The sequence below is a fragment of the Gouania willdenowi genome, chromosome 20 (genome assembly GCF_900634775.1).
Source record: "Gouania willdenowi chromosome 20, fGouWil2.1, whole genome shotgun sequence".
Classification (NCBI taxonomy): domain Eukaryota; kingdom Metazoa; phylum Chordata; class Actinopteri; order Blenniiformes; family Gobiesocidae; genus Gouania; species Gouania willdenowi.
The window spans coordinates 14,537,177-14,554,215 of record NC_041063.1 but is presented as its reverse complement, the minus strand read 5'-3'; the positions used below and the strand labels follow the sequence as shown (position 1 = coordinate 14,554,215).

Below are 17,039 nucleotides of genomic sequence, written 5' to 3'. Positions count from 1 at the left end.
AACAAAAAAATAAACATTTTGCAACACCAAAGTCGCAACTCGCAAGCGCATCATCCGTGTGTGTGTTTACATTATAGCTGCTAGCATCTTAACACATAGAATAATATAAGAAGAAACACTCACCCTTTCGCATAACAAACGATAATCATAGTGGAGCCGTGTTGTGGACCAATCCCCTCACAAAAAAGTTACACACATGCACACGCACACACACACACAGTATTTATCATAAAAAATATAGTAAATGAGTAAAATAAAACAATAAACTAAACAATATTTATACAAAAAGTACAAAAGCACAAAAATATGATTTACATAGATTTCTTGCTTCCGTTTAAGAGCGATATGGTGCTTTTTTACAATAGAAAACTGCTACGTCTATGCTGTGGGTTGGACTTGTTCAAATCAATCAAGGCTAAAATAAACCATTGGACGAGGTACAAGGAGAATTACCTCAAGGTGCTCTAAATGTGAAGTAGCTTGTGCTATAAACACAGTCGGTGTGACCTAGTTTAAAGCATGGAGGGTCCAGAGGGTCAGCAGCACATGCAGAGCTGCAATTTTAAGGGTTTTTTTTTTTTTTTTTTCTCCACTAAATCTCACCAAATGACATGGGCTATCCACATGACACTTCAGATGAAAACACTTTAGGAGAATTCAGCAAAAATAGAAATCTAGATCAATTACTTGCGCCCTAGATCTCTGAGAGGCCTTGAGTCACACAGCAGGGAAACCACCCACCCCCCCATCATGAACCCTACTTGCCTCATCACTTTGCAGCAAATGGCAAAGCAGCATTGGAGTTTTCTGCTTGAGACACATGTTTTCTATGTTTTGACATGCAATCTATACTTCCAAAATAGTCTTATCGTAAAGAGCCGCCAAGACCTCCAGTGTGAAAATCTGCAAAAGTGATTCAAATCTGAAAATCTCTGGGCTACTTTAACTTATACCCATACCTCAAGCCTAAACAAATATTTTGTTTTCCCCCATTCCCTCACAGGTGGTTGGCCCTAAACACAATGCCACACAAAAGCTGTGGGTCAAAGTAGAAGCTGGGAGCGTTGGCAGCAACAATAGGCTCATCCAAAGTCAGCTGCAATTATTCTCCCCAGCAGGGCCACAAAAATGGTTATTATAACTATGTGCTTCTTTTTTTTTTTTGTAATTTTGATCATTACACACTCGTTCTTTCAGCCAAAAGACATTTTAAACAGACCCATGGGCTATTAAAGTGCAAGTAATTTAAAAAGAGGTCGCAGAAGTGGGGAAAAAAACATCCCTTACAACCAAATTAGCATCAGAAAGACATGCTGTCCACAGAACCAAACAGCTTGTGTCATGAAGACACTCATATGCTATAATTAAAGATGGCTCCGAGCTTCTCTCAGTTCCATGACACATCTGTGGCTAAGCTGAGATTTGTTTATCAAGTCTGGAGCACTTTGCTTCCACACATTAACACAGTTTTGAACAGTTCAAAAAATAAATGCTCACAATACATTTGTCTTTATGTATGTTTACACTGGCTAAGCATTCCATGTTCAATTTCACACTTGAGTTTACGCCATTTGAATAAAAATACTATACTTAATATAAAAAATATGTAGGGAAAATATTTCTTCTTTATTTAAAAACTTAGAGAGAAATTTGACAATAGGTTAGATTAGCTTTGTAAAACTTTTTCTCATTTTAGGAACACACATTTTATTCCCTTTTTCATGTGTAGTTAAGTAGTGGCTCCTTTTAAAGTGTTTTGAAAACACTTTAAACATTTTGTAAAATATGATTAGTAAAATATTCATGAAGAGCAATGGATGACATTTTATTATCTCAAATCTTTAACAATAATGTGAAAGACTCAAAATTCTAATTGGGACAAAAAAGTTGTTTTTTAATTATTTTACCAACCCTTCTTTAATGTAACTGATGAGACAGACTGCAGTAGTATTTTGTTCCACACTATGGTATTTTTCAATTGTCTCATTAATCATTCTTCTTAAAATAAACCATTTATTACTTTAAAAAAGAAAAGAGAAAAATATCACTGAAATTAGGCTTTACACAGATCTGATCGGCTATATATTTAGCATTTTATGCAATTACTGTGATCGGCTGTAATGTATTTTGCCGATCCGATCAATTAGGTCATTGTCGTGATGAAACTTTCTGTAGATGCTCCCATTGCATTGTTTTATCGTCTCATTTACACCAAAGAGTTGTTTGTTTTACGTGACACGGCTTTATTTCACTAGCATTTGTGCACAACGGTGAAAACCTATGAGCAAACGGCGAAAATGACAATCGGTTGGAGTGAAGCGTCTATTTTTTTTTTTTTTGATTCGCACTCTAAATGTCGAATCTCAATAATTCAGGAAATAATCGGCAAGGGTCTGAAAGCATGAATCCGAGGAGCCTTGGCCGCTTAAACTGGTGGTCAGACAAGATCAAACATGAAACTAATATCAGGCCAACCAATGACAGCGCTCTGAGACTTCCCATGCAGACTAGGTACTCTCAGTTATTCAGCTATCAGCTCCGGGCGACAGCCGAGACCCGCACCATGAATTAAAGATGGCAGCATCACTGTGGTAACGAAGGACCCAGAAATAGGACGCGTCGACCTTTTCTCTGACCTACGCCTCGTGCTTCATACGTTTGATTTTTCTCCCACTTCTGAGGTGTGATTGAGTCTTTGAAGTGCAGGCCACGGCAAATTGAACAGATATGTGTCATTCTCAAGTGCCAAGGAACTCAACGGCGAACCGAGAAAACCTGGCCCTGAAAATAATCTTTTGTCCTCCAAATGAGGTTCCATGTTTGACTTCTGAGTGCCAGCTGAACTTCAATTAAAGCCAGGGTTGGCACAGAGTTACAGCTCTATTGTCCAGCTGAAATGCAAATGAAGGTTAGAAAAATACCCTCAAAGGCTCAGATCATTCATTCTCAAACATTTCTGTGAACATAAGCCAAGTGTGTGTACATTTGTGCATCGACACGGATATTTATTTGGCTCTGCTCACATGATATTGTAAGTTTTTTCTCTCTACCTTTTTCCCTGGATGTTTTAATTGAAAAGCTTTGAGAAAATATATGACAAGAGTAATCCCATTTCTCAGTAGGGGTGGGAACCTCTGGGTACCTCACGATACGATACACGATACAACGCTCACAGTAACAATGATCTCACAATATGATGATACTGCGATTATCAATATATGGATCAGAAATCAATCTACGATAATCCATAGCATAACAAGAAAAAAAAGATTAAATGAAAAAAAATATTTTTTTATTTATATCTCTGAAAGTCAATGAATTGAAAAAGTGTCCTATGAACAGTGACACTATTTTAGTGCAACATTTCTGTAAATAAGTGTCAACATACCAACGTAAACAAATAACTATCTCCAATAGTGTTTTCTGTAAACAAAAAATAGGGTCTTTGTGACATCATTATAGTGCAATATTCCAGTAAACTAAATATTGGTTCCTTCAACAGTGACAACATTCCTGTGAAGACCTTGCTGCGCATTTTAGTGAAAAAGCAGAAAAGGCTTTGAAAAAAATAAATAAATCGATACATATCGATAATCGATCGTGCGAAAAGAAAAAAATAGATAAAAATAATCTCGATATATCGCCGTATCGAGATATCGTCACACTCCTATTTATCAGTGTAGTTTATACTCAGTCTTGTTTTGTTTGCTGTGATGGGGTAGGTGTAAATAAGCTTTAGCTTCAACCTTTGGCTCATTAGTTAGATAATTGACTTTTGTTTGTTCTGTTTTTTTTTTGTTTGATGCTGACTCCACAATAGGACTCCAAAACACAAAAAACAACAACAAAAAAACACAAGAAACGAGTCCTAAAACACACAAAACGACCTTGGTGTGGTCGTTATCAACTCGTGATGGCCCAAGGTATATGATATTGAAAACGGGATAATAGCAAAAAATAGGTGTGAACCTGGCTCCTGGCCTAAAGTTAGTGACAGGTCTAATTTAGCAGGCCTGCTGTTGCTGCAAACAGCTTACCCGCAGGCAAGTATCAGAATTGGAAGTAGACAATTTATCTTCTTGGGCTGGGCGTACCCCGTACAATAGTTTGATTGAAGTCGAAGAAGTTTGGGCCAGTTATCAGTCACACCACAGGCCAACCCCTGCAACTGTGATTTCTGAGCTTTTATGCGGTATAGATGGTGAGGTTTTTTCTTTAGTCTCCATCATTTGAGTGATAAATACATTATGTTCACCAATCAGAATCGCCAAGAACCGCTTTCCTGGGCTGCTGACCAATCAGAGATGGCTACAGGACACAAGCTTGTATTCCCTGCAGCGAGTCTCCTCAGTTATATATATAAAATAAGACCTAAAAACAGAAATTAGGTTTGTGTGGACGTATGTATATATATTAATATTGGTTAAAATCAGAAATTTTGTGTTGAATATAATTAGCATATCGGATATCAGCGAAAAAAGAAATGAAAAAAAAAAAGCCAATATCAAACATCTCTACTCAGATGCTAACGACCAAAAAACAACAACAAAAAAAACACATTGTAGCTAAAAACAAAACCAACAACAACAAAAAACGTCAGTGATTTTTAACAAACAAACCGTCAAAAACAGAGAAATGTTAAACTTGCTATCACTCTTTAGAGAAGATATGTATCAGTTTTCAGGGTTAATGATCTTTTAGCTAATAGCTCTTTGCTAATTTGACTGCTGATGGATGATGCATCCAATTAAACCCAATCTTATGGGGTTCAAAACTGTAATCACATTCCCAGTCAAACATCAGCATTTTACATTTTCACTAAAAATACCGTTGTCTCATTAGCACAACACAGTGGATTGATCTTTAGCAAATTAGGCAGAAAAATGTTACTAATCCACCAACGCTCTGTTCATTAGGTACAGGTCACATTAATTATTCTGGAAAAACAGGAAAATACAGCTATTATCAGATCAACAGTGTCTCTCACACATTCTTCATCTTTTTTTTAATTTCCCCATTGCAATAATCAACATCACCCAAAGAACAAACAGGCATATTGCATCTTTAATCAAAAACCAGATAGCATAGATGAATCCCTTTGCTCTGCTAGCATCTCATTATCATCCTATTGTATACTACTCATTAAAAGCATTACATTAGAGTGACCTTCACACTCACTCTATATGAACGCTTGGAACAGCTGAAGAGAGCTGTGTAATAGTCCTTTTGGAACTCCGGGACGTTTTCACATTCAATGTGTCACGAAGCAGCAAAGCTCGAGTGTATGCTGAGGTGGGAACAACAGGAGCGTGCGCGTTCTTCACACAGCGGGAGGAAGACATGCAAGCGTGAGCAGCACTGCCTAACCAACAAATGTCTCTGTGCAACTATACATTTATTTTAGCGTTTCAAAATGCAGCAATTGTAAAATAAGGCATAAGATAAAAATAAAATAAAAAATCCACCAGAATTGAAAGGTACTGTGTGCAATGACAATTAGGGTTGTGTATTGCCTGGCATCTGGCGATACGATACGTACCCTGATACATATGTCACGATACAATATAGTATAAGGCGATTTTTGCAATTTCTTTTTTTAGATATATGACCTAAGAAATGAATCTGTAAATGTGTACACCCTCATGAGAACATTATGTATGAAATATATTTTATTGGCATATTTTACACTCAAAACATTGGCTTTAACGACGCAATGTGCCAACAACTTAAAATAAAAAAATAACATACAATCTGCCTGTGGCTTTAGTGCAACTTAACTGAGGTATATGTCTATACCAGGGGTCCGCAACCTGTGGCTCTGGAGCCTCTTGTGGCTCTTTGACTCTTTTGCAAGGGCTCCCTATAGCTTTCAAAAAATATTGAAATAAATAATTATTTTCTTACAGAGGGTATTGATGATTAATGATTTTGACACCAAATAAAATCACGATATAACGAGTTGTCAACCTAAAAATAAATCACATTGTGCAATGACTCAGCACCTTCCTAATTCACCTCCTGAAACATCTACAGACCATTAACTTCCCCTGCACCTGTGGTTAATCTTAAATTTTAAATCCCTGGTAAGATAACTAAACCAACTAAAAGACTATTCTGGAATAAATATGCATTTTAATTGTATGGGGACAGATTCATTTATTTTGCCAACACGCCAGCTAAATATGCATCCTTGATATGTGGCAAGAAATGAGCAATTAATTAGCATGTGTTGACTGACATTATGTGGTATCAAGTTTTTTTTTGTAGCCCTTCAAATACATTGTCTAAAAAGAATATTCTTTACATGACATTATCCGTATTAATAATATTAACTGTATAGAATTGTATACACTGTGTTTTCTTCATTAAAAAGGTACTTTTTTTGGATCCGGAAGGACCTAGAACAACAAATAAATGCAGAAAGTTAGTACTTTCTTTTTAGATTTTATTAAAAAAAAACACAAGCAGGTCAACATGTCCAGGTTTCAGAGCACTTCTTTGTGCAGTTACAATGTCTCCTGCAGTGGAAAAGACTTTACTGGTTAAATAAAGGTAAAACATTAGAATAAAAATAAAAAATGGATATGGATGCATTTTGAATCGATCCGAGAATATTGGTCCTATCCTACAATAATATCTTTTTTTTTTTTTAACACAGGCCCTCAACCCTGTGTGTTTTTTAATCTAAAATCATCCACGCATCGACGACATTAAATTAACAAAAAGGCAAACACATTCATTTCCTCCAGCTGTCGACAAAATATAGCAAAGCCTGAAAAGCCTCATCGGTCCTCCATTTATCACCATATCATCATCTATCGTCATACAAAGCTGCTTAAAATCAAGATTTCTCCATCTGGATGTGGTTCACTGCTGCTGAGAAGAGGTTGTTTATGACATTGTTTGCTGTTTATTTGCATGAATTAATGGAAACACACACTGCACTTAATAACAGACGACGACTCAGTATTCTCACATCAAACGAATGAATCACTCTTGCACCAAATGCCGCAGCTGCTGACAACTGTCATTTTAAAGATGGAATTGGCAACAAGAACAACTCAGCCCTGCACTGCCATGTGCAGAGGCAGAGGGAGCGGCCAGTTCCCCGTCGCTAAATAGATCCCCACTCAGGTTTCATTTATTCAGACAACTTTTTCAGGAAATTTACTTAGAATTTAACTTTTGATCTCCCGACATGTTTCGACTGCCAACTGTCAGTCTTCCTCAGAGGCATCTACAGATCGCTTTATGTGTCCTTTTGAGCGTGGCCAACTTGAGAGTTCTCTCAGGCTGGCCACGCCCCCTGTAAAGCCACAGATAAAAAATTTTAAAAAAAGCCAAACTTGTGCAAACTGTATTTCCGAAACACAATATAAATAAAATAAAGTTGTTAAAATCTCAAACAGTAATCATGAATACATTTAAAAAAAAAAGAACAAATATGAACTAGTGACTTCTCCGAGTGTTGTCGTTTCATTTTTTTCAAAAATGGCATCTTATAATGCAGAAAGATGCACAAAGATTAGCCGATTAACCGATATCGATTAATCGGCTAAAATCGGCCCTTTGAGTTAATCCAAAACTTGCATTAGGACTAAGAAAAAGCCTAATCGTGACTGCTTTAATCTGACCCCAAAAAACCTTTACTGATAAAATACATTTAGAATATTCTTTTGACACTTCCTGAAAAAACTCTTAGTGCATCCCTGTCCTCATTGACCTATATTACTTTAACTTTTACAGCTCTGTTTATCATACTGTATATTTTAAAAAAAAACTGCATTCACTTTAATTCACTAAAAATAAGAGTGACATTGTCATACGCTAGCTTAGCATGCTGTGTCTGGGGAAAAACCCCTGTGTAACCGTTACCTGGTCCTGAGAGAACAAAGGCGTGTCCTAGCAACCCACCCATAGCACCATGAAGTAAAAGACACTACAAATGAAACAAGTCATCTGACGCACCTGGATCCACTGCTTATCCATAATCCGCAATGTAGTAAAACATCCATCCTGATATTACCAAACAGTTCAATCTGCCCTCAGGTGATTTATATCCACTATAAGATATTTGATATCTCCGCTCCGTCCTGATTTCCGTTGGATGACGGAAGCTCGAGGCGCGACACAGCTCAGCAAGCGATGAATCAAAATCGAACGTGTCTGGGTGCGTTAGGCGATGGCAGCTGATTGGTAGCTTTAATGAAGACCCAGCAGTGCAATCCTTAAGCTCAGAGTGAGCGTGGACACAGAAGATAAGCAGTAGTGTCACCTATCAATACATTCTCTTCCACTCAGTGAGTCTCTTTGGTGGGTTTGGATGAGAAGTGACACAATCAATACTTGAAACTCGCAAATTTCCATATCAGTGTTGAGTCAGCTCTAACAGGATAGCAGTTAGTAGGGCTGGACGATACATCAAGAGTCAAGATATATTAATTTTCTATTTTGGCGATATAAAAAATGACGATATTGCCTATATCAATTAGGGCTGGGCGATAGATCAAAACTCATATCTTGATATTTTTTCTCAAAATGATATACGATATAAATCTCAATGTTTTTAACTCAATAAAATCTGACCAGAAAGACAATTCTGGATTAAATTTATGATTTATGAACCAACAGCTGCTCAATATGTTCCACTTTAGTCTATTTTTCCTCTAAGGGACAGCACGTGTGAGTGAGTTCTGTAGTGTGGCTTGTTTAGTGGAAGGTCTGGGATATAGGACACACTCAGTAATCCATCTAACTGTGCTTTTAACGCTGTTCTGAGAAGTAGAGAAAGCAGCGACTCCTAAAATGAGTATTTTAATACAAAATAAGCTAAAAAAAAATGTATATGTCAGAAATATGTTAAAATTGTAAAGGATACTGTTTGACTGCACTCAATGAATAGTATGAAATACTTGTGTGATTGTATAAAACCAACTAAAAAAAAAAAAAAGCTAGATATATGTCGAATTACGATATATTGCCCAGCCCTAGTATAAATATACATGTTTTTTTATTGCTGATTTTATATATTTATATTGTAGGAGTCGCTGCTTTCTCTACTTCTCAGAACAGCATGAAAAGCAGAGTTAGATGGATTACTGTGTCCTCTTAACTAGAGCTGGGCAATATATCGAGATTTGCATTTTTTGCAGTATAGAAAATGACAATATTGCCTATATCGATATATATATTTTTATATAGCTTATTTTGTATTCAAATACACATTTTAGAAGTCGCTGAACAGCATGGAAAGCAAAATTATACCATCCCCTAAACAAGCTACGCTACACAACTCACTCACACTATTTAATCCTTTAATCGTCATATTACGGTTTGCCTATTATTTGTTGTAATGACTTACAGTAGCACTTTCCCTTATACAACAATCAATTGCACCCTAAAGAAGTAACGTCAGGGTTTATTTGTCTGTCACTTCACTTTTAACACATGTTGAACGTGATAACCTGTCCATGACTTGTTCTGTCAACGTCCTTGGTGTGGAAACTGTGAAGCGATCAAGGAGAAACGAAGGCCAAAGCCAGTTTAAAGGAAACAAGGTGCTGAACCATGAAGTTATTATTATGGCTTTTCAAAGGCAAATAGCGTTTTTTTGTTTTTTTAAATTCAGCCGATGGCCGCTATCTAAAACCGATTTTGGAAGATATACTTTTTGTTTAAAGCCCATTCATTATGAAAAACAATTGAAACACTCATATGATATAAATGTAAATATTTGAAATTAAACTAAAGACACCAATAGAACTCTTAACATTTATTGAACTTTAAATATACCCGTACAGAACCAAGTAAAATAAAAAGTACAGCACGGGTAAGAAGCAGTAAAGCACGACAACAATGTGCAACGTGCAAGGAGCCGGTTTAAATTATTTCAAGCTTCTTTCTTAACTTAAAGTATCTAGTAATTCAGTTCACAAAAATATTTTTAAATATACAATCAAACAGTAACCAGAAAAGTGGTTTCAGTGCAAACTGCTGGTTCCAGCATCTTGATTTCAAGTATCAAAGACAAACAGGTCACCACAGAATAAAGCACACTACCACATGATAGTAAATAATTAAAATCAACTGATAAGTCAATAAAAATAAAAAAAATAATTGGTCAATGCTCTATCTGGAAACAAGTCCATATATTGGCCCGATATATCGGCCGGCCAATATATCGTTTGACCTCTAGCTTTGGGTGTGGTATAAAATCTAATTCAGACAAAATATCATGTGGAAATACTTCATCTATTTCCTCAATTGATTTTATCTATTTATTACATTTTTTTTGTACAAAGTGAGCTACCCCAGTGTGTAAGCACATCTTTCTATTAGTATTTTACCTGTTGATCACACTGGTGGTCACACTGGGACTAAAGCAGACAGGAAGGCTGTAACCGTGTTGTATTTTGCTCTTGCTAATACCAGGCTGGTGCCTCTGATATAGTGTATTTTTCTGGCATGTTGTTGTTCATTATTTTCCAAATTGAAACTCCACTCACAAAGCAGGCTGTATACCTGTTAAGGGACACATGAAAACGTGCAAACACAGAGGTGAAAGCTTGTAGACCTAATTCAGGCCTGACAGACAATGTGGTTATAGTAATCTCTTAATGTATTGTTTTTTGTTTTGTTTTTATGAATAATCAATTAATCATATAAGAGAAATGACAGTCTTTATGCTTCTTGATCTTATTCCATAACTAACAAATTTACGCGACACAAAAATCCTTTTAAGCTTTTTTTTTTTTAAATTGCATAAAACAAATAAACAAGAACCTACCAGAAATATTTTACTTGACTTTTTAAATTGGCATTACTTAAATAAACATTGCACATAAATAAACACAACTTCACTGCTAAATTGTGGTAAAGCAAAAGTGCAACAACAAAAATGTATAAACTAGACATTTAACTTAAAAAATAAAACACAACTTAAATTTAATGGCTGTACAAAGCTTGTAGCTAGTTAGGGGTGTGTCCAACCATAAATAATATTAACAAATACAGCTTAATTTAAAGATTATTTCCTAAGAAGTTATTGCTATCAAATTGTTTTGTCAATATTTATCAATGACATTTTCATTTTTATGCTATTTTTTGATATTGTTTTTTTTCATATGCAAACATGAATATTACATTTGAAATGACAGAGCGTACACGTGATTTTATGCCTCGGAGCAAACCACAGCTGAACTGACCCTGGTTAAATGTCAGTGAGGCGTGCCAAGCAGAAACACGTCCAGTTACTCACGGTGGCTTTAGTTTTATATACAATTAAATAGACCAACTTATGTTAAGTGCATCGTTGTTTTTGACACATAATTACACACATATCTCTGCCTTGATTTAGTGTAAATGCGTTTTGAAGATAAAAAAAAAAAAAGGTCTGACTTGTCGGTACTGTGCTTTGATGTGTTCAGCTGCTTTTAATGGACGCTTCCTGTTGAGGTGCTGCTAAAGCTAATGCTGCTAAAGCTAATGCTAGGCGTGTGTGTGTGTGTAGTGGTCCCGCACTTTAGACACTTGCTGTCTTTTCTTTTTCTTTTTTGTAAACTTTCGCTTCTAGTTCGGCCACGCTCAGCAGACTGCTTCATGCTTCTTCTTTTTTTGGGGGGTAACCATGGCAACAGTTCAGTAGCAAAAGCAAGGGCAGGGGGCGGAAATAGCACTAATTATACGATGCTTGACTAAATTTCTGAACCGGTTTATTCGACAAATCATTCCAGGCCTGGTTGTTGCCCTATGGCCCACAGAGCAGCACCAGTAGACGTCAACATAACTGGGTTATTGTTTGATTTACCAGTTTGTTGCTGCGCTCTGGAAGGCAGAACAGAAAGCAGCTCTAACGTGTGCAGTGTGGATTGGATTTTTACTGCCTGCACCCGTTATGATTCACAGCCTTGTAAATAACAATAGAACGGGCTTTTACTGAAAATGCATCGGGAGTTTGTGCTTATCTGACAGTGGGACAAGTCTTAAGCATAGCGCAAAATTCACATCACTGTTTAATGACCTATATTCTATTTGTATAATCAGAGCGTGCAGCTGCAGACTTATTAGTTCTCCTCGTCTGGCTTTTTTTTTTTTTTTTTTTTTTTTTCGGCGCTCTCAGACGCGCAGGAAGACGGTACCCACGCAAATACTATATTTACACACCCCGTGTTTATTATCGCCCCATGCAGACGTCTACACAGGCATCACATCCTTGATCCATCACAGCAGTTATACGCAGTGGGCCTTATTAAAAACAATAACCATCTCCAACTCCTAACCACACCGACACTGGAGACCTCTTTCACACACCCAGGAAAAATAGACTCAGAATTAAATGAAAGAAAAAGCCCCCCCCCCCATTTCCTGGGGGAAGCAGGCGTGACTCATTCACGATCACAAGCATTTTAAGCATAAATTGACCAATTTACAAGGAAGCAATAAGCCTTTCGTCAACTGGCGAGTGCAAAACGTACATGTTTGGGTGTGGAGACGAAAGCGTGACGACAGACGAGGAGGAACACCTTCTTGTTCTAAATATACAGGCTGTGATGCAGCTCACACACAGCATGTGGGAATCATCACCCTGTACGTCCGTATCCCTCATCATAAACTACAGGCTGTCGTATGCTTGGGACCGGTATAGGCGTGACTGCAGGTGTAATAATAAGTAAGGAGTGGTGATCTTTTCTTTCATATCTGATCCATTTCCACAAAATTATCACAATGGCAGCTCTGATTTCTCACACTAGTGTGGACATCTGCCATTCTTTCTCAGATCACGGTGCATTGTTTGTGTGTGTGCGTGAGAACAAATGAAGGGGAGTACAAATGAAAGCCAAGTCTGCCATAGTATGAGACATCCAGGCTGTTTCCTGGGGAGGCAGAAGATGAGATTAAATATTTAGCTTGTTTTAAAATTGAATGCTCCTTCAGGGCATGCGTGAGTATTTATTTATCTATTTTTTTATGCATGAACACGAGTGGGGGCATGGCATGGTGGATGATACAGTTGTTGGGGGTGAATGGGAATATTCTAGAGTTTGGATTACTCATTCTCTGCAGGTACAACAAACTAGCCCCAAATCAAGGAGAATGTGAGATTAGGGACAGATTGTGTTCACTGTTTGAATTGATAATAACTAATACTGAGCACTTTTGACAAACTTATTTTGAGATTGGTGAAGGGAAAAATCCTCGTATTGATTAAATAAAGTTATATAATTTTGAGTAAACAAATCATCAAAACAAATGTACTAATTTACCACCATCTATTGCTGCTATATATGTATATGATTTGATTTGTGATTTAATGTAATATTTAATTAGTTTAAGGATATGTCAGTCACAGTACCATCTGGACTTGAAAATAAAAGATCTATATCAGAGATCTAATGCTGTAAATAGTAGAAAGTAACTCAAATATGAATGTTTACATTAGGAATTAAGCATTGCATGACACAAAGACATATTAAATTATTGATTTTAGTGGTAGAGTGGGTTGTCCATTAACAGAAAGGGTTGGGGGTTTGAATCCAGCGCTATCCAAGTCATTGTTGTTGTGTCCTTGAGCAAGCCACTTTACCCATGTTGCCTCCTATGAATGGGTATGAGTTGTGCATGAATGTTGGTGGTGGTCAGAGGGGCCGTAGGCGTGAAATGGCAGCTACGCTTTACTTTGTTTATTTGGAGAGGACAGTGCACATTAATAATAATAATAATAATAACCAGTATAATACTTTGTGTTAATGTGCCAGATTAAGCCTTGAGCTACTTTCCATTCATATAGTCCTCATACATTCAAGACAATAAAAGATACAGACATGGACATTATAGACATTATTTATTTATTTATTGTTGTACTTTATTCTATTTACTTGATTACATGCTATTATACTTATTAACTTTACTACTGTGAAGCACTTTGTATAGCACTTCTCACAGACAATAATCACAAATACATTTTACTTACTTACTTACTCACTCATGCTTCTGTCAGTATGCCCCAGGGCATCTGTGGCTACAATGTAGCTTACCACCACCGGTACGACTGATGTGAGTGAATGGGGTGAATGAATAATGGTTTCTGGAACGCGCTTTGACTATCCTCGAAAAAAGCACTATATAAATCCAAGCCAATATTATGTCTATTATTATCGGGCCATTAAAGGAAAATTGATCTAAATTGATTAATTAATTATTTTTTTTTTAACCCAGCCCTAAATATTAGCATTAAAAATACACACGGAAAAAAAAAGAAAAAGAAAAAAGGAAAAGCACGTGATGTTTTCTTATTATTTTCTTCTTGTTTTTGCCCATGGATATTTCTAAAAGGACCAAATGAAAATGAATCTTTGGCCCAATTATGCCCCACCATCCACCAGTTGAGGAACTTGTGGATGTGGGATGGATGGGGGGAACTCATAGGAAACCTTTCCTCCAGCAGGCCTGGAACATTATGTAACTTTTCTACTTGATTCTTCCCTGAGAATCCAGCCAACTTTTGCAAAGACCCATTGAGTGCTGAGGTGAAGTCCAAAGGCCTTATTAGAGTCTGGATCACCACAGCGTGCAACAAGAAGTGAGGAGGAGGCTTTGCTTACCGAATTTTCTGTCTGTGTTTGCAGGTGAGGACCACAGAGCGGCCGCTAAGGCAGCGATGATAACGGGACGCCACAGCGGAAGCATCGCTCCAGGCCAGCGGACACTAATCCATCACACAGCCGGGCTACGAGTGCATGTCCCCGGCCGGCAGCTCGGAGAGGACCCGGTGCGAGCTGAGGAAGAGGCGGAACAGTAGCACAGGCGTTGTTTCAGCACCACAAACAGCAGCCAGACAGACAGCAGCCCCTCCTCAGGCTGTGACGTCAAACACGTGGTGAGTGCTGATGATGATGAAGAAGATGATGAAGATGCGTGCAGCCTGAAACAGAGAAAGAGGGATGGAGGGAGCAACACAGCGAGCACACAAACAAAGCTCTCACTCATCCTGTCACCATCAGAAACTGCATGAAACAATCAGCCATAGCATTAGGACCAACAGCATTGGTTAGATCAGGGATTCTCAACTGGTGGGTCGGGACCCAAAAGTGGGTCGCGAATAGCTGATCAAAAATAAGTACATACTTGGAGTCTCAAGTATGTCTTTTATTTTGAAATAAACTTTTCTTTTGACAGGCATGCTGTGAAGTGCATGTTGCACAGGAAAATATATAGATGTATGTTTTTAAAAAAGAAAATGTGTATTTTCAACAGCTATTTTTGAAAAACCTGGGGTGCAATTTAATGGACGTGGAAAAATGTGGGTCCCAGGGTGAGACCAGTTGAGAACCCCTTGGTTAGATGGCCCGGGGGCCACATGCGGCCCCCAGAGTAAAGGCACAACATCAATCTATAAAAACATACAATACAAAACAACATATATGCACAAATTAGTCCCAAAATACATCAAAATGGTTTAATTTCTTTATAGCCAATAACCAAAGTTATAAATATCCCAGGATATTGAATAAATTTGCTCCAACTTACCCCAAGGTCCCTTAAAAAATGTGTCAAAATGTACTTCTTTGTGAATAGTCAATCATAAGTTGTTTTTTATTACATTTTTGTGTTTTTTTTTCTCCTGATGTCTGCTCTGTTTCTGATCATGGTGACATCTGTTCTCTTTAGTTAAAGTTTATCTGTTATGTGGGGAGCCCTCTGCTTCAAGCCCCTCGAGGGGTTTTTGTGTTTTCCCAGGCATGCCTTTCGTCTATTGTTAATGTCTCTATTGTTGTAATGTTTCATTGTGTTTGAAACTGTGCCAAATGTTTTTAAAAAATGACTTCAAAAATAAAGAATGACAACAAAATACACAGAATGACAAAAACATATAGAAAATTTACAACAAAAACACACAGTGATAAGAAAAGTATACAAATCAGTCCAAAAGAACAACACAAACACACAAAATTACTCAAAAATATACAAAACGACAACAAAAAGTATATGATATATGTGTAAAAGGTGATACAATGGCCCTCTGATCAAACAATCACAATTTGTGGCCCCTGCTGAGATAAAAAATTGCCCATCTCTGAGTTAGATGGAACATGACATAAACAAGCATACATAGAAATCTATTTGATAACCACTTTACTGTTAAAGACACTACGCAAAAACCCTTGTTATAGCTTTACTAAATATCACAAAACAAAATGATCTATACATATATATATATAAATCATTTATCTGTTATGAAACTAAAAATAAAAAAATGTAAATTACTTTTTTTGTTTATTTACCTCCCAACTGAATCACTAACACATTTTGCTTATAAACCATAACTTACTTGGCAGACGTCTATGGGTAATGAGACCACAGTTTTAGAAACATTATTTATATTTGACAAAGCAATTTGCATATGCAATGTTGCTTAGCGAAATTTTCTCAAAACGTGACTTTTAATGTGTTTTAGCCCCATTGTGATCAGATACAACGTCATCAGAACACTTTATTTGAATAAATAAATATTTGAATTAAAAAAAAAAAAAAAAAAAGATGGATTCAAAAACCAAGGGTCAAAAATAATGGTGTGGACTTCAGTGCTGATAAATGACAACAGTTGCAGTTTCAGTTGTGCACAGTTGAGACCAGTTAACACTATGAGAACAGTGTGTACTCGGTGAAAAAGCATTTGTCCTTAAGCATAAACAGACCACAGAGGATGATTTATAGACGGTTCACAGTGTTATCATTTAGCAAAGTGCTGCATGGGCAGAAAACAAACAGGATAAACATCAGGCTCAGAGTGAAGGATGCAGTTTGTTTTATTCTCATTAGCAGTAAACCACAAGACAGGAAACGGATAAAAAATACATGGTGAAATGAAGAAAATACATCTGCTTTAATTGAAAATGTGAAAGACGTACGAATATAAATCGGAGCTTTAGGAAGAATTCAGAGGAAATATATACAGTAAATAAAGTATTGAGAGACCAACATGAGTCGGTTTTTTGCCTTTTAACAATTTTTTCAATAAACAAAATGCAACATTTTTTTTC

At 36.9% G+C, this 17,039-nt stretch overlaps 1 protein-coding gene across 1 annotated transcript in view; it reads right to left on the bottom strand.

Annotated features, from left to right (window-relative positions):
* ptprn2 (protein tyrosine phosphatase receptor type N2) overlaps positions 1–14,898 on the bottom strand; it is a 150,576-nt gene extending 135,678 nt beyond the window's left edge. The window contains exon 1 of the mRNA XM_028433952.1: positions 14,601–14,898. Within this exon, the coding sequence (XP_028289753.1) occupies positions 14,601–14,685 (85 nt within the window). The 5' untranslated portion in view covers positions 14,686–14,898. The remainder of the gene's footprint in view (positions 1–14,600) is intronic.
* Positions 14,899–17,039: the final 2,141 nt, after the last annotated feature.